At 43.4% G+C, this 18,003-nt stretch overlaps 2 protein-coding genes and 1 non-coding gene across 3 annotated transcripts; 2 read left to right on the forward strand and 1 right to left on the reverse strand.

Annotated features, from left to right (window-relative positions):
* Positions 1-529: 529 nt before the first annotated feature.
* LOC127297689 (U6 spliceosomal RNA) lies at positions 530-632 on the forward strand. Its single transcript, XR_007849382.1, has one exon. It is a non-coding gene; the product is annotated as a U6 spliceosomal RNA (small nuclear RNA).
* Positions 633-1,421: 789 nt separating this feature from the next.
* Positions 1,422-6,352, reverse strand: LOC127296748 (transcription factor-like protein DPB). Its single transcript, XM_051326954.2, has 9 exons — positions 5,908-6,352; positions 5,269-5,351; positions 4,997-5,040; positions 4,083-4,160; positions 3,861-4,007; positions 3,714-3,782; positions 2,766-2,864; positions 2,598-2,668; positions 1,422-1,893 (listed from the first exon to the last, which is right to left on the reverse strand). The coding sequence occupies exons 1-9, from the start codon at positions 6,210-6,212 to the stop codon at positions 1,650-1,652; spliced, it is 1,140 nt and encodes a 379-aa protein (XP_051182914.1). The 5' UTR covers positions 6,213-6,352; the 3' UTR covers positions 1,422-1,649.
* Positions 6,353-7,980: 1,628 nt separating this feature from the next.
* LOC127347943 (uncharacterized) lies at positions 7,981-9,013 on the forward strand. Its single transcript, XM_071818307.1, has 2 exons — positions 7,981-8,333; positions 8,515-9,013. The coding sequence occupies exons 1-2, from the start codon at positions 7,981-7,983 to the stop codon at positions 9,011-9,013; spliced, it is 852 nt and encodes a 283-aa protein (XP_071674408.1).
* The last annotated feature ends 8,990 nt before the right edge of the window (positions 9,014-18,003 follow it).

Consider the following 18,003-nt stretch of genomic DNA (forward strand, 5'->3'; position numbering starts at 1 on the left):
TCGTTTGTTAGTCCAAGTCAGTTGGCTTGTCAAAAGCAAAGGAGCACGAACATGGTCAGTTGGATGATCACCGTCACAGCCAAAAAAATCTCGCGAAAAGAAATAACCGAGACGAAATTTCAAGACAATATGTGCTTATCCTTCGGAGTTCGGAGAACAGACCATTACTACTTGCATCGGTGAGAAATACAGCTCTTCTTCTTCGTGATTTTAAGAACGTGTCGAGGTGACGCACACTGGCAGGCATAGGACATGTTCATCCCAAGGCGGACTCAAAGGATCCACCGTTTGGAAAAATCAAGCTCCATACCAAGGATGGGAGCAGGCCGTGTGTACGTTTCCAGCCTGCTTCCTTAAGCTGGGCCGAGTCTGAGGGAAGAGCCAGCCCGCACGCGTATTCGGCCCACTAGCCTTGGCTCCTGGTGCCGCTTGCGGCTGCGGGGCGCAGCAGGAAACCCTCGTTTAGTTCCACCTCGGCAAGCCAAGGAAGTTTCGACCTGTTTATAAGCCGAGCGTTTGTAGCTGAGTTGTCCCTTCGGAGACATCCGATAAAATTGGAACGATACAGAGAAGATTAGCATGGCCCCTGCGCAAGGATGACACGCACAAATCGAGAAATGGTCCAAATTTTTTTGAGATTTCGCGCGCTAGTCCCTGCTGTTTAACAGATATGCCCCGGGTCTTGCTCTTTTCTCCCTGATTGCTCCTACGTCTTACAGACAGGCCCTTCACTATCCTTTTTCCCCTTCCATAGCTATGTCCGTCTCTAATCTTTTCTTCTGATAGTGCTCTCTCTGTGATATTGCTTTGCCTTTTTACTAAAAACCATCTCCACTGAAGAAAAGATTTATCCATAAACGTGAAGTTTGATTGTTTTCTCTTTTCTAGGAGAGAATATTGCACTTTACTGATTATAACAAATCATTATATAAAGTCTTTAGGATACAATCCGGGGCAACATCTCTATAAATAGAATAAACAAAACATTAAATAGATAAAACATGTGCCGCTTCATTATATTGTGGTTGAGCATGCTCGAAGGAAACTTCTGTAAAACTACCCCAAACATTCAGCTTCAGCTACCCTATGAACAACAGCAGACTAAAACATGCTCCCTCCGTTTCATAATTTGTGTCATGAATTTAGTATAAACTAAAACCAGGACAAGAATTACGAAAAGTAGGTAGAAATATTCTGCTATTATCTCTCGACAAATCTATGTTCATGAATTCTGAGTTCTTAATCTAAATATCAAAGTTTAAAAGGTTTAACTTTATGTCTTACGTAGGAACCAGAAGGAAAAGTAAGTCACAGAACCAAAGTTAAGTAGTCCAAACGAATGCTTTTTCCTGAAACAACACGTGCCAACTAATGAAATTTCACAAGGAATATAAATATGTTAGCCACTGTGCACAATTACATGACATAAACACGCTTGCCTCAACCAAAAACAGGAACAGATTCAAAGCCAGTTAGGGGTTACACATGGAAGTATTACAGATAAGGGTACCCGTCATCCTATCAATCTAATGCAGAGATAAATCAGAACAAGCTACTTTTCCCCTGTGCCCAATAATTTACACTCTTTACATCAAAAAGGAAAATAAGATTAATGATGAACCAAACAATAGCAGCAACGAACAAACACTCTAGAACTGATGCTCATGCTTAACTCGACCTTTCAGTATGCCTGGAACAGGGGGAGAGCTTGGTAATCTGGTTGTACCGTTATTTGCCATTGCAGATTGTTGTACATGATTTCGATAAATATCTGGCATGCTTGAGCCCTCGCAACCATTTGATCTTGGCTCTGGAGTAACATGATTCTGTTCTTTCCCGCTGGAGTTCAGTGCTTTTATCACATATGAGTCGTCATGCAACTCAAATGGAGTGCTGCAGTTTCAGAAATACACATAAATAAGTAATCAGGAGACCTTCAGTTGATCTAAGAAGCAGAATATGTTCATACTGAATTATTTCTTTCAACAAAATTATTTTACATGATGGTTTACATGAATTGTATTCTTTACTTCTTAGACAAGATTCACAATAACACTTGGCTCATCTCATCTGTCTACTTTAGTTTATGATGCCAATGTGCCCCATCATGGATGAGTGACAAAGGCAAATGCACATTTTATATGTTTTTTCGATAAAGAAATGCACATTTTATATGTGAGACCAAACATGCGTAGCTATGATATAACAGGTGAGATTTAGTTCTCATTATCCTATTTTAACTTGGTTCCTAGTAGTTTCCATATTTTCTATCTACATATTCCTCACTCCAGTTCACGAAAAATGGCTTTAGACACTTACAGATTATTCAATATGTAGCTTTGGCCACTAGTTTCTGTTGTAGTAGAAAATATCTAATACTATAATAGTGTTTTCAAGATAAATTTCAAGACAGATCTATCTATCTATATATATGTATATGATTTTCAAGCTTCTAAACTTAACACTCAAAACAAAATTGGTACCCAAAGTTTTCCAATTCTGACTGAAAGTACACCAGAATATCACTTTTTTGTGAGATGAAGGAAATAAAGTGGAAACTGCCCAGAGAGAAAGAAATAACAGAATTATTGGCTTACCTATTGAAGTCAAAATGCACCAGTTGCATATCTTCTGATATCTCAACTTCCACCATTGCATGGGGCCGGGTCTGCAGGATAACAAAAACTGTCATTTGGCCTGACATTATGTACAGAAGGCAGAACTGTAGAATGAGATTGAAGGATAAAGAATTTAAAGTCATTTACCTGGATAAGTATGAATGGCAAGGCCACTCCACCCGAAGGAGTGGTTCCTGAACCATACAGCTCCTCATTTCGGAGTACTAAGTTTTGCATACCTAGATACTTGATATACCAAGAACATCCGTAAATACATCAATTAAAAAATTACCAGGGGATAATAAATGTTTAAAATAAGAATGATTGACTCCAACAATTCTTGGGAACATTTTATATTCAAGCATTAAACCTAAATTTAGCCAGGTACTCCTCATACTTTACTGTAACAACATCGTTTACCATAAAACATGCTTCCCGCCCGCTCTAAATAGCCAAGGGATGGATTTACTGTAGTTTTAATAGTGAGCTGCTGAAAAGTTTCCCCTAGGAACAATTAACGTTTAGAGGTCAGGGGCTCCAGGCCAAGAATCAAGCAACTTTTGGTTTACTGAACACTCTGGTTGGAACTACATGTGAGTTGGATCCTTCTTTCTAAATTTCAAGCAGCAAAGATCACAGCAAAGGTACTTTTGGTTTTTAAGTCGCACAAAACATCACAAAGAAAGGTAACAGATATAGAGTACACTGATCTGCAAGTCTGCCACAAGTAATAATATTTTTCAGAAAGCAGGCACGCTAACAATAACTAGAAATTGAGACCTTCCTCCACCTATTATAAACCGATCAAGTACTTATGATTATTTATTTGGCAGCATACTCAAGATTGTAAACAGGGAACTGAGTCAGTGAGCTGGATGCAAGTATTGAACTCTGCTTTGTTGGCATGGACAACATTGACCCGTAAAGACGAACTATGCAATACTGAGAGACAATAGTACACAGTACACCAACAAAGTGATGCTCTGTTATGTCAGAGCCACGTGATCTGAAAACTACAGTATTCTATTATCTAACACATAATATACCATATATTTCACTAGGCATAACTTAAAAACAGGTGAATCATATCCTTACTTGGTCTTGTAGCTCCTGCAAATAAGCACTTTTCTTCTCAATCCTACCTTTCAGTCCAACAAGCTCCGTCTGTAAACAGGCACAACTGATGAGCAAGACTGTACATAGGTGTACCAAATGTTGAAAATCACTGGAAAAAGAGGCAACCTGTAATTCTTCAATATCATTTACACTAGTCCGAGGCAAGCCTTTCCATTGTATTTCCTTCTTATCTTTAGATATAATCTCCATAGCCATCAGAACATTCAGTGCGTCATAAACCCTTCTTCGTATATTTTTCTCATCATATTGTTGCTGCATTTTAACATAGAGTGAGCACATACCCCATAAAACAAGTAACTGATGCAAAGGGCATTCCTATTTCTTAACTGCATTGGGATTATCAGGATCTGGAGCTTCAATGTTGTTATTGGGATCTGAGAACTCAGCAACAAGTTCATCTGCCACCTGAAAAAATTGGCAAAGTGCACGAGCTCTATCATTTTAGTTCAGACAACAAAAACGTAAATATTTTTATTGGCACAGTAATAAATGTTTCAGTTTCAGGGAAACTCCAAAGATCAACTTGAATATATTCAAAGGCATCATACCTTTTAAAGTGTAACAGTAAGGATTAATAAGATCAGTGGCTAACAGTGACCGGTATCACATCACATGTATGGTTTCATAACTTTCAAGTAAAAAAAGACCAAGCAGGACTAGCCCTTGGTGGCATATTTTTATAAGAATTCCAGAAATTCGCTCCCAACGGGAGTCGAGCTCTGGTTGTTGGGTGTACCACTGCAACCCCAACAACTGGGCCGCTGCCCCGTCCTCGGTTTCATGACTTTCATCACAGTAAGATCTTAGCGATCAAATGGTGGTATTGCATATGAAGTGCATGTACGGTTCTAGTTCCATTATCTCAATTTATAATGCAAACTAGTCATGCCAGCTTGATTGAACTTAGTAGAATAACGAAACGCCTTCACAGTAACAAAACAAATTGATCTAGGGGCTGCATCAACTAAATCAGGTGGACTACATGAAAAAAGCCATCTATACTTGCATGAAAAATGCTATTAGGCTTTGCACTACAACTCAAGCATTAGTCCATTTCGAATAGCTGGCTGGACCTTCAAATACGGAGCAAAGAGAAAACATATGTAGAGTAACAGGGTCCGGTATGCAACGATGACCATTTCATATTTCTGGTTAAGATACATTAAAGCTCATGCCACCCAAGTAGATGATGACTGACAGAACAACAGGAATTTTGAGTTAGTAACTAACAGAGCACTAACCTCATTATATGTTGTTCTGACTTTGCTTTCAACTTTCTCGCAAACTGCAAAAGCAACAAAGATAACACATCATGATACAATCGATGTTGGCAGTAGGTGAGCCTCTAGTCGCTAAACATGAGCTCTCTTGAATTGGTATCAAATGGAAGAAGAAGAAAAAAAATACAATCTCTGCTCATTGGCTGCAATTGCGCTGCTTATGGATAATTTATAAATGTGAACACGACCTGCAGCTGAAAGTAGTAATATGGAAAGAAAACTATTGGACTGACCTTTCATGCTGAACTGTCGCAACCCCCTGCCACCTTTATCAGGACCAATCGATGCCGCTCTTCTCTTCTTCTTCTTGATGATGCTGTTTTCGAAGCTACTTAGTGCAGTGAACCAATAGAATAGCAACTATGGAAAGGATACTTAGAAGTTTAAGCTACTTGTCTAAGTATATGCTATTAAACATTAAGCAGCAGGCGGCAGGCGGCAGTTTCCACTATTTGACGATTCCAAGTAGTGAATATAAGGATATTTTATGATCATAAATGAATAGACCGTCAACTTAGGTGCAGCGTTACATACAGTCTAGGACTCTATGGCAGAACAGGAACCATATGTCTGTTATTTTTGCTGATCAACATGACAAGTGTACACGCATGTATGAGGAAGCCTAGAAAAGAGGATTAGATCTAGGACTGACACTTTAAGCAAGCAAGGGCAAGGCAGACTTGCAATGCGTAATTCGAACAACAAGCACAGTAAATTCTACGGATCAGCCAACTGGTGACCAGTACTAACTCCAGCCTGCAAAAGCTTAAGCAGATGGCGAAAACAATTTGGAGCAAGGCGGGCAGTTAGAATACGACAGATATGGTGGGGTAACCCGATCTGGCAAGGCAAGCGAAGCGGGGTTGACGAACCTGACGGGAGGCTGCGAGGAGGGCGCGTCGTCGCCGTTGATGTCGAGGTTGTTGAGGAGGAGGGAGGTGGTGCCGTCGCTGGCGGGGGTGGATGCCGTCACGGCGGCGGGGGCCGGGCCCGTGCCGGCGGCGGCGGTGGAGGAGGGGCCGTTGTGGTCGCTGCGGGACGGCGAGCCGGCGCTCCCGCCGCTGGTGGAGGCGGAGTGCGAGGGCGGCGGCGTGGCGAGGGGCGTCCCCGCGCCGGACGGCTGGTGCGGGACGCCGGAGGCGTCGTCGTCGGGGCGGTGGGACATGCCGGAGACCATGGAGCGGGAGATCGCGCGGATCGGAATTGGGGCGGGGAGATGGCGCGCTGAAACCCTAGCGAGACAGAATGGAGGGAGATACGGAAGGAACTCGACGACGCGAGGGCGGGGAGAGACGGCCTTTGTTTTTCCTTTTGAGACTTTCTCTTTTTCTTTCAAGTTTATCAGATTTGGCGGTTGCGGTGCGGCGGTGACCTGATTTTTTTTTTTTTTTTTTTTTTTTTTTGGAGATGCGGTTGAACTCGGAAGCAAAGAGTCAGTTGTGCCCTCCAAAAAAACAAAGGTCAGAGTCGTGACTTAGCATGAGTCTATCATGGAATCTGATACGCCCGTAATCCTTGCGAACAGGTTACCTATATCATCAACAGCAACAGTAGTATAAAAAACACTAAAAATTACTATAAAAAGATCTTTGAACCACGAGTAGTGAAGACTATGAGCACTAGAGCGAGCCAAATGCGCCGCCATCATCGCCCCCCATTACTGGAGCTGGAAAAATTTTGTCGGAGAAGAACTTATTATAGTACACAAGTGGAAAGTCTATCGTGCTAAGGTCTCGAATAACTAACGCAACAGAGCAGCAACCTTCGCCAATGATGAGACCCATAATTCACAAGAGCCAAACATGTAACAACAGAGAGGAACACGAAGATGGACCGGATCTCAGAAGATCCGCTGGACAAAAAAAAACTCCACGCGCTCTCCGGTAACGCTAGACGTACCACCGGAGCGAGGATAGGACGGGGAGGACCTTATTCTGCCATCAGATATAGCCGCCGCCTCACCATCCCGAAGAAAACACTGAAAGCAATGTATTAGAGAAGGCCTAAGATAACTTAACAACAATTGATACAATTGTCAAGATACTATTTGCATTGGGACGATCTGATTATCATATTTAACTGGCATCTAAATCCATTCACGGCGAACTTAACACTCTCAAAATCAATTATTTTCTTTCTTTATGGAGAGAAGGAACTTGTCACAAGGGCGAGAGATTGCTTTTGTTTATTTTGTTTATTTTTGTTAATTTGTTTGGTTTTATGGGATTCGACGGTTGTAGTGTGAGAGTGACCTAAACTCGAAAGGAGGAGGAGGGTTGGATGGTCATGAATGTAAGTTGCAAAGAATGATTGCCATGTCTCTTGATTACCATGACTCCATTGTGAAGTCTGCTATGCTTGTACATTTTACAAGTTGGATTGCAAATAAGTCACAAGGGCAAGTCTATTACATTTAGCACAAATCTGACTCCAAACTAATCAGCTTTTGAGTCCATTCGGCTACGAGCCTTAACACTCGTAACGAAAAGCATAAGCTTAAGGATCGGTTTTTTTGGCTTAAGCTTATGAAAAAGTCGGCCTATGGTTTCCTGTGGTGTCTAGGTGCTAGAACACATTCCAGAAACTAGGGTTTCAATCGGATTAGATTTTTATTGTTAGGATTTAATTAGTTTACTTAATTAAATATGTAATCCATCCTATCTAATGTTGTGTGCGGTTGCTTTGGCAACATTCACGACCCTCCCACGATTGTATAACCGTCCCCGACGGTTTCTCCCGAAACGCCGCCTCCTTATGTCGGTTTGTTGAGGCGACGGTTCACCTTGTATAAATAGTCGATTGCCAATGGAATAAAGAACACAGTTCGATTCAATCTCTCTCTCGCTCGATTCTATCCCGATTACTTACAACACGTTATCAGCACGCTCTCAATCCTGAGCGATTTCGAGATCGGAAGAAACAAGAACAAGAAGAAAAGGTAACCGATGGCTCGAGAATTTGAGGCACTCGCCCTCAATGGCCACAACTACCCTACTTGGGCCATGGACACGAAGATCGCTCTTGCATCTCGTGGGATAGTGCGTGCAATCCAGGCTGAGCAGGATCCACTGCCCGCTGGAGTCACGCCACTAACAGATGAACAGAAGTATACCGCCTTATACATTATAAGGCACCATATTCACCCAGATCTCAAGTCTGAGTACTTGGAGGAGGAATCCCCTAGTACCCTGTTTCAGGCCCTCAAAACAAGGTATGAACAGCAGAAGGCAGTTGTCCTGCCAGAAGCACTCCATGATTGGACTCACCTCCGTCTTCAGGACTTCAAGTCCATCGGAGAGTACAATCACGAGGTTCATAAGATCAGTTCCAAGCTGCGCTTTTGCGGGAAGGAACCTACTGATGCGGAGAAAATAGAGAAAACTTTGTCGACTATGCTCCCTTCTGACAGAATCCTCCAGTAGCAGTACCGTGCTCGCGACTACCAAGTCTATTCCGATCTTATTCATATCTTACTTCAGGCTACTAGCTAAGAATGGCTCTCAGCGCCCGGTTGGTTCCCAACCTCTACCTGAAGTTCATATGAATGTCGCGAACGGACGAAAGTTTGAAGGTGGCTTCAAAGGAAAGCCCTTGAACTTCAATGGTAAGCGAAAGCGCAACCGGAACAGGAAGCCCAAAAACTCAGACCGTGGGAAAGGCACCGCAAAGTCCAGGTTTGACAAATCTAAGATTTGCGACAAGTGTGGATGCTACACGCACCCCACTGACAAGTGCAAGACCCCAAGGCATCTGGCCATTCTGTACCAGCAATCCCATGGACGCAACGCACCTCGAGGGAAAAGGTTTGAAGCCAACTTCAACCTTCATCCAGATGGCACCGATGGAGCTGGGTGTTCGCAAGACGTTCCCTCGGAACCGAGCAACGCCGTTACTCTCCTTCCATCAGAGGACCCTACAGGAACGGAGGACATGATGGTTGAGTACGCCTCAACCGACGTGTTTGGAGACTTCGACTAGTCCCGCTACCTCCTTAGTGACTAATATATTCATGTCCATTTGTGATGTTGTAATAGAACATAAGTATTGTTGTCATTTATATTGTATCAGCACTTTGATATAGTAAGATTGTGATCTATGTATTTAAATAAAGGATTCTTATTGAAAATTCTTTATTTTTATATATAGTTCTCTACGGGGACAATCCGATGGAAGAGGAATTATGCCTTGTGGACAGTGCTACCACAAACTTCATACTGAGGGAGTTAAAATATTTTCAGACTCTGAAAAAGATGAATGGAGATATTTTAACTATCGCTTGACGCGATACGGTAATTGTTGGCACTGGACGTGCCATATTTACCCTCCCAAACGGTACACAAGTGATACTTGAGGATGCCTTGTTGTATTCCGATTCTTCACGTACCTTAATCAGTTATCGAGATATTCGTAAGAATGGATTTCACATCGAAACCCATGAAGACAACAAAGAGGAGTATCTACTCTTCACAAAAGATTACGGATATGGCAAGCAAGTACTTGAAAAAATTCCTTCTCTGTCGTCCGGATTGTACTATACGTACATCAAGCCCGTAGAACATGTTGCTTACAAGGTAATTTTCCAGAATGTTGACGCATTCCAAACCTGGCATGATCGCCTAGGCCATCCCGGCATCGGGATGATGAGGAAGATTACTAGTAATTCCATTGGTCATAATTTGCATGAGTCAAAATTCCCTCAGTCATCCGACTTTGTGTGCACATCATGCGCCACAGGGAAGCTAATTTTGAGGCCTTCGCATCTCAAGATACAAGCTGAACCACTTCAATTTCTTGAACGTATTCAAGGAGACATTTGTGGTCCCATCCAACCATTATCTGGACCATTTCGGTATTTCATGGTTTTGATTGACGCATCTACACGATGGTCACATGTGTGCCTTCTGTCCACGCGAAACCATGCATTTGCCAAGATAATGAGGGAAGTAATTAAGTTACAGGCCCATTATCCGGAAAATCGAATTAAATCAATTCGCATGGACAACGCTGCAGAATTCTCTTCACGTGCCTTGAATGACTATTGCATGGCCCTGGGGATTGAAGTTCAGCACTCTGTTCCATATGTCCATACTCAAAATGGTTTGGCCGAGTCCCTTATTAAGAGGATCAAACTCATTGCAAGACCTTTGTTAATGAATTGCAGCTTGCCAACCTCGTGTTGGGGTCACGCAGTTTTACACGCTGCTGACTTAATCCAATTGCGACCTACTGCATACCACAGTACTTCCCCTCTGCAATTAGTACGTGGAAATCCACCTAGTATTTCCCATCCGCGTAAGTTCGGATGTGCTACATACATCCCGATCTCACCACCTCAGCGGACATCCATGGGCCCACACAGAAAACTGGGGATCTATGTGGGGTACAAATCGTCGTCGATTATTAAGTACCTGGAACCTCTTACTGGGGACCTATTCACAGCCCGTCACGCTGATTGCATATTTGATGAGGAACATTTCCCGGCATTAGGGGGAGATTTCAAGTACCAGAAAGAATGCCCGGAAATTGATTGGAATGCTCTTGCCATTTCAGCCTCCGATCCACGTACCCAAGAGACCGAACTCCAAGTTCGGAAAATCATAAATTTGCAACATCTTGCAAATAATCTGCCAGATTCATTTACTGATTTAAAAGGTGTCACAAAATCCTTGAATCCGGCCAGAAATGCGCCCGAAAGAGTGGAGGTACCAACAAAAACCACTCAACTACCCATTCCCAAAAAGAGGGGGAGTAGTGCGGCCTCTGACCAGGATCCTGCTTCTCGCAAGCAGCAAAGGAGAGTGAGGAGAAACTCCTCAAAGTCAGTAGATGCAAGTCAACTCAACGTTGACAAACACCTTATGGATAGTATACACCCAGTGGAAGGGCAACCTCCACAACCCAGCTCCAGCTTGCACACACTGGCTGGGACATCGGAACACCTAGACTTACGCGTATTGGGAAATCACGAAGAGTTATCAACGGTGCATGAGATATCCATCAACTATATCGATTCTGGAGAATCATTTAACCGTAAGTCTACGATTGTCGACACTTATTTTTCTGCTACAATTGCAAATTCCCTTCTTAATGATCATGATCTAAGGACTATCGTTGAGTGTGAAAAACGCTCCGACTGGCCTCAATGGAAGGATGCAATACAAGCAGAACTTGCCTCGCTTAATAAAAGGGAGGTATTCACAGAAGCAATACCAACACCTCCCAATGTTTTCCCTGTGGGATTCAAATGGGTTTTCCTCCGGAAACGGAATGAGAACAATGAGGTGGTGAGATACAAGGCAAGGCTCGTAGCACAGGGTTTCACGCAGAGACCCGGCATTGATTTCAATGAGACATATTCTCCAGTTATGAGTGGTATCACTTTCCGATATCTAATATCTTTGGCAGTGCAAAATCGTCTATCTAAGCAGTTGATGGACGTCGTGACCGCATATCTTTACGGTTCACTAGATTCGGACATTTACATGAAGGTTCCAGACGGAATTTCTTTCCCGGATGCAAGCGCAAAACGCAACATGTACTGTGTAAAACTGAACAAGTCTTTATACGGCTTGAAACAGTCGGGACGGATGTGGTACAACCGACTTAGTGAGTTCCTTCTTCGCAAGGGTTACTCCAACAGTGATGACTGCCCATGTGTCTTCATCAAGAAGTCCTCTTCAAGATTTTGCATCATTTCAGTGTACGTCGATGATCTCAATATCATTGGCAACACACAAGATATTGATGAAGCACGCAATCATCTAAAGACAGAATTTGAGATGAAGGATTTGGGTCAAACCAAATTTTGCTTGGGTCTCCAACTCGAGCACCTTCCCTCAGGAATAATGGTACACCAAGCTGCCTATATCCAGAAAATATTGGAGAAATTCAATATGGACAAATCCTATCCGTCTAAAACTCCCATGGTGGTTCGATCTCTAGACGTAGAGAAAGATCCATTCAGACCGAGGGATGATGGAGAAGAGATGTTGGGACCCGAGGTTCCATATCTCAGTGCCATTGGAGCGCTTATGTATCTTGCAAATTGTACGAGACCTAACCTCGCATTTGCAGTGAATCTACTTGCTAGACACAGCGCAGCTCCTACCAAACGCCATTGGTCGGGAGTAAAGAATGTCTTTAGATATCTCCAAGGCACAAAGGATCTTAGCCTATTCTTTCAGTTTCAGAGAAATCTGGACACCAATATGATTGGATACACAGATGCTGGCTATTTATCTGATCCCCATAATTCCAGATCACAAACCGGCTTTGTGTTCCTACATGGTGGAACTGCAATATCATGGAAGTCTTCGAAACAGACTCTAGTTGCAACATCCACCAATCATTCTGAAATAATCGCATTATATGAGGCATCACGCGAATGTGTGTGGCTTCGCAGGATGATAAACCACATACAACAATCATGTGGAATTGGTTCTATCGAATCACCTACCATTATCTACGAAGATAATGCAGCTTGTGTTGCACAGATGCAAACAGGATACGTCAAGAGCAATATCACTAAGCATATTGCCCCTAAGTTGTTTTATCCCCATGAACTCCAAAAGAGTGGGGAAATAAACATCTTGCAAGTCAAATCATGCGATAACCTCGCTGATCTATTCACAAAGTCTCTACCAACTTCAACGTTCCAGAAATATATTCATGAAATTGGTATGCGACGACTCCGAGATTTGCAAGATTCAGGGGGAGTGTCTTCCTGAACTACTCCTGTTCAAAGCATCATATTATACTCTTTTTCCCTTAGTGAGTTTACTTTACAGGTTCTCATAAAGGTTTTTAATGAGGTAATATCAACATAAGATTATATGTCATATTTTCTATTTTTCGGCCCACCGGGGTTTTTAGGAAAGTATACACGACATATTTATTGCTCTCTAAATTCTATGGATATACTTCATATCGAGTTAACGGAGGCAATAATCATTATATGTTGGATCATTTTCTCCTTATTTTCCCACATGGTTTGAAGGAGTTTTACCAGCATATCCTACACTACTTCTCACATTTTTCCCACAGGGTTTTTGGAGAAGATTATTCCAAGGATGTTCAATCGCAAGTACAAGGAAGGATTTTAGGGGGAGTGTTAGGATTTAATTAGTTTACTTAATTAAATATGTAATCCATCCTATCTAATGTTGTGTGCGGTTGCTTTGGCAACATTCACGACCCTCCCACGATTGTATAACCGTCCCCGACGGTTTCTCCCGAAACGCCGCCTCCTTATGTCGGTTTGTTGAGGCGACGGTTCACCTTGTATAAATAGTCGATTGCCAATGGAATAAAGAACACAGTTCGATTCAATCTCTCTCTCGCTCGATTCTCTCCCGATTACTTACAACATTTATTACCAAATCCTATACCACGGTTTTGTCGCGGGTTTGGAGCAGATCGGATAACGAGTGGTTATAGATTCAAATACATGCAATAGTTGTTGATAGGTAGTAGATTGGCAAACCATACAACTAATAATAGTTGATAAAATGAGTTTGAAAAGGCACTCGTAAAATAAGTGATTGTCACACAATAGAACGAGCCACACGGAACATAATAGGTCCGTATGGATATTTTTCCTGAATATCCGTATCTGACAATAATTTAGGATTATACGGGTTTTTTAACCGAACAAGCTGATTTCTAGCCGTTATGTGAAGATGATGCAACACAATTAGTTGATAGTAGTACGTTGCCGAGCTCATCTGCTAAACAACAACATGAGCATACTTACCTGTCCGATTCCTTAAAACAAGATATGTAAAGCAAGATATGGATTTTTTTTGGAAGTGTTCGGAAGCGAAAAAGTAGCCATTTACATCCACCTACACACCTACCAGAAATTGAGAAAGTGAGGGCTCCTCAGGAGTAAGTAGAGCCAGATTGTTTCTAACCTCATCTCATGGTAGGTCGGGCCCATGGTGGTTTGGAATTAGCAGAGCTTGGCACGCGGATGATGCAAGAGGGGCCTCGCAGTCGCAGCGTGTCGTCCTTAGTGGGCCTGGGCTGAGAGCACGCGGTCACGTCCTACGCGCCGGTTCGACAACGGAACCCGCTCGGAAATGCGAAGCCCACGTCGAGGACACTTCCATCTACTGCCGTAGCGTACCCACTCAGAAACAAACAAACAAACAAAATTTTACTGTGCCGTCCGTACTCGAGGTTCACTGGAAACCAAAGAATGGGACAAGAATGGAGACATGCATCCACACAGCTGTTTCCCATTTCCGGTTTGACAGTTAAGTCACAGAAACGGACAAAGAAAATAAGTACCGTACGTGATAAAAAAAATTGGAAGTCGTATTATAAAATAACGAAGGAGATGGGAGGAAACGGGACGCAGCTCCTTGTAGTTTTCCCCTCTTCGTCTCTGCGACGGTGTATGGCTCCTAGCTGCCTTGCTCTCCACGAAACGCTCCGTGGACACAACAGACGGACGATACAGAAAGAAGCCAACCTGAATGGGAAAAATCACCGCGCACCTCCGTCTTACTGCAAGGTCGATCCAATCGGGACTAAATGTTAGATGTGGTGAACTTCATCTACGACCAGGTCGCTCTGGCGCAACCGGCAAGCGTGCGTAGCTCACACGACGGCGACACCGCGCACGGCGTCGCCGTCAGCCAGGACGGCCGCTGGCGTAGGTAGGTGCCTGCCCAGCCGATCGAGCCGTTCACATTTCCTTTGAGACAACGGTAGTAGTAGTATTATCAGCGTTTATTTAGTCCTCTTGATTACTTCATTCATTCATGCGAGAAGAAACGTTCAGCATTTATTGTGCTGTGTACAGAAGAAGCTCAACGTATGAGAAAAAGAAGATCGAAGAAGAGAAGTCTCCTTGTCTACTTTATTTTTCCACCAAAAATCTCCTTGTCTACTTTTCTATTGACAAGAAACAAGATGCTAGGATGCTCATTTTTTTTCCCTTACTCTTTCTACTGTATACGGTTGTAAAGGTCGTATTTCTATCGCCCTCTTGACCTTGGTTTTATTCTTTTAGCCAGCCCACTCGACGTCGACCACAACGATGACATGTTGACAAGTGCATCTACGGAGCACATGTGTCAAGAGAGCATGTCTTCGATAATTTCGATTTATGGTTAATTAGTGCCAACATGGGTCAGTACATACGTGGATGATCAAAGGGCCGTGTTGACAAGCAACGGTGGCGGCTTTAACCGTGTTGAAGCGACGAGGAGCACCAAAGGGCGACATATTGCAAGATTTACGCATGCCAAACGGTGCTAAGACGAGGAGATGGCGATGAGAGTCGACGATCTAGTGGAGTAGCCATGGGGAGAGAGATGCGTTTTATCGGTGTCCCACGTTGCTCGTTCAGGGTGAATTATGCGGTGATGGAACCCTAGCTGGCTCCATCAGCAAATGGCACAACATCGTTGGAGCCAAGTGGAGGGGCAGGGGTCACCTTGGGATTCTGAGCACATCGGTCCAACACCAAGACCAAGATCATGCTTTTGCCTTCTTCTTTCGCAAGGTAGGGCTCCATTGACACCAAACTGGAGCATTAAGCTTTGGCTATGATGTTTGCTGTTCACGTTGCTTGCAAGCAGTTCTATCATGTCCGTGACTTCATCATATGTCATAAACCCGTTTCTAATGCTCAAAGATTTTAAGTCTCTTGTCTGACTCAACTATGACAGTAGATACTCCCTCCATCCCATGTTATGTTGCACAAAATTTCCCGTGCAGTAAAACTTTGATCAAGAATATATAAAATATACGAACATCTATGATACCAAATACATATAGTATGAAAATGCATTTGATGATAATGCGAGTAATATTAATTTCATGATAATGCTCTCTTCCACTTAGTTATACGCCTTGGCCATATCCAGTTTAATGGCACAAAGCTCCAGACTTTTCTCTTTATGAGGTTCTTTATGCATTCATATATCATGAGCACATTGTCCGTAGTAAGTCTTCCCAGTATGAAAGCCCACCTTCTTTAATTCTCTTTTCCTTCCAATACCTCTGATTGACAACACACGTCTCCTATTTTCTTTCCATTAAAATCTCCTATGGACTGTATTCTAGAGAAAAATTCTCACGTGCACCGCTTTCCTTTGGCTCTCTACATATCCAGATGGTTCGGGTGGACCCATCTACATAGGTTATACTTCCTCTACGCTAAGTAATAGGTTATACTTCCTCTACGCTAAGTACCGTTTCGGAAAATAAAATCGCTCGTCGCTGGGTCGACCGATCGATCGCGCTTTTCTCGCTGGGTGATGGCTGAGAACCGTACGCGACCGAAAGACTGATCGCTTCCTTCGTGTGGGCCTTCGATATATCTCGCTGCATCCCCAGTCGTTGATATTCGCCTGGGCTCCTGGGCCGCTAGCGCGATGTAATCAAAAGTTGGCCTGATCTTCATTTTTGTTCTCTCTCACCGGCCAAACCTCCACGTTCTAGGCTAGCTTCATTGAGAGCACGATCGACCTCTCAGCCTAAACTCACCGTTTAGTCCCATACTGCTTCCTTATACCTAGGTCTACCGGTTTATATTCCTTGCCAAGTTGCCTGAAGTATCAGCAAGCTGATTAGGGAATCACGAGCAGTCACATCGTTTGAAAAAAAAAACGGTGCCCATATGTGGTGTATGCTAATTAACATAAATGGGATGGATCGATCGTTGCCTGATGCGGATGGTGGTGCATAATCTGAAGAAAGTGAACGGGCTAATTGCCACATAAAGTAAGGATACAAAGGAGGAATTGCATGTTGCCTTGACGTTGGACCACGTGAATTTGAGAGAAAAAGATGGCACGACGGTTGGATCATATATGGCAAGGTGTGCACAAAGATATGCTGATAAAAATGACTATGCCCCTAGCATACTTGTCGCCCCTCGGGGCGGTTGATGGCCTCGAACTCGTCGGCCGCGCTCGCCAGCCTCCCAGTGGTGTTGCTGCTCCAATCGAAGGCGGCTAGGGTTGAGGAGGGGATGAGGCGATGTCTCGTCGCCAGTACTAGCGCGCTTGAGAAGACTCATCGACATTGGTTGCCACCAGGCGGGCCCGTGGGAGAAGCGAGCGGTCACGCCACCGAGACGCATCTGAAGCGCATACTTGGGCCGAGCTTACGTCTCCGTAGACAGCCCGATCACTATGCGTCGGGCAGTTGGCCTGGGTGCAGTCGTACTTTCTGACCGCACGGTCGCAAACGGTTGTTCCGGGTCTGTTTGCGTCAAGCCGTTGGTTGGAGATGCCCTAAGGTAGCCGTTGGTTGGAGATGCCCTAAGGTAATCCTGATCCATCTCACGGGTTTGTCTTATATCTTTTGCTATATCTATGCATTCCTCCTTTTTCTGCCATCATCTTATAAAATTTCTTAATTTACGCACAACTGTTACAATTTAGTTTATTCTGCCATTTGATAGAGAATTTTTTCATTTTTCTATTTTAAAATTAATATATTTTTCTCTTCCGCCGCAACGCGCGGGCATTGTCCTAGTATTTTTTTAAAGTCAAAACGTGTGAACTTTGGCTAAGTTTGTACAAAACTATATAGAGATGTAGAATATGAAATGGATGCCATTTGATTCATCACGAAGTGTATTTTAATATAGTAGTTTAAGGCGTAAAAATAAATTCGATTTTTGATCAAATCATAAGGCGCAGGGTGAACTCTATCCTATTAGGTGTTGTAGACACTAGTGGAAAAAGGGGATTGAGACCCGGTTCGTTTGGGCCTTCAGTCCCGGTTCCCAAACCGGGACCAATCAGGCGGGACTAAAGGCCCCCCCTTTAGTCCCGGTTGAAATTTGCACCGGGTCCAAAGGGGCTGCCACGTGGTGCGGCCAGGAGGCTCGTGGTCGAGGACTTTTAGTCCCGGTTCGGTATACAAACCGGGACTGGTCGTTTCTCTGCCGCGGCAGAGTTCCAGGGTTTTATATTATTCATTCAATTTTGCAATGCATACATCAT

This window comes from Lolium perenne, chromosome 4, assembly GCF_019359855.2.
Source record: "Lolium perenne isolate Kyuss_39 chromosome 4, Kyuss_2.0, whole genome shotgun sequence".
NCBI classification, from domain to species: domain Eukaryota; kingdom Viridiplantae; phylum Streptophyta; class Magnoliopsida; order Poales; family Poaceae; genus Lolium; species Lolium perenne.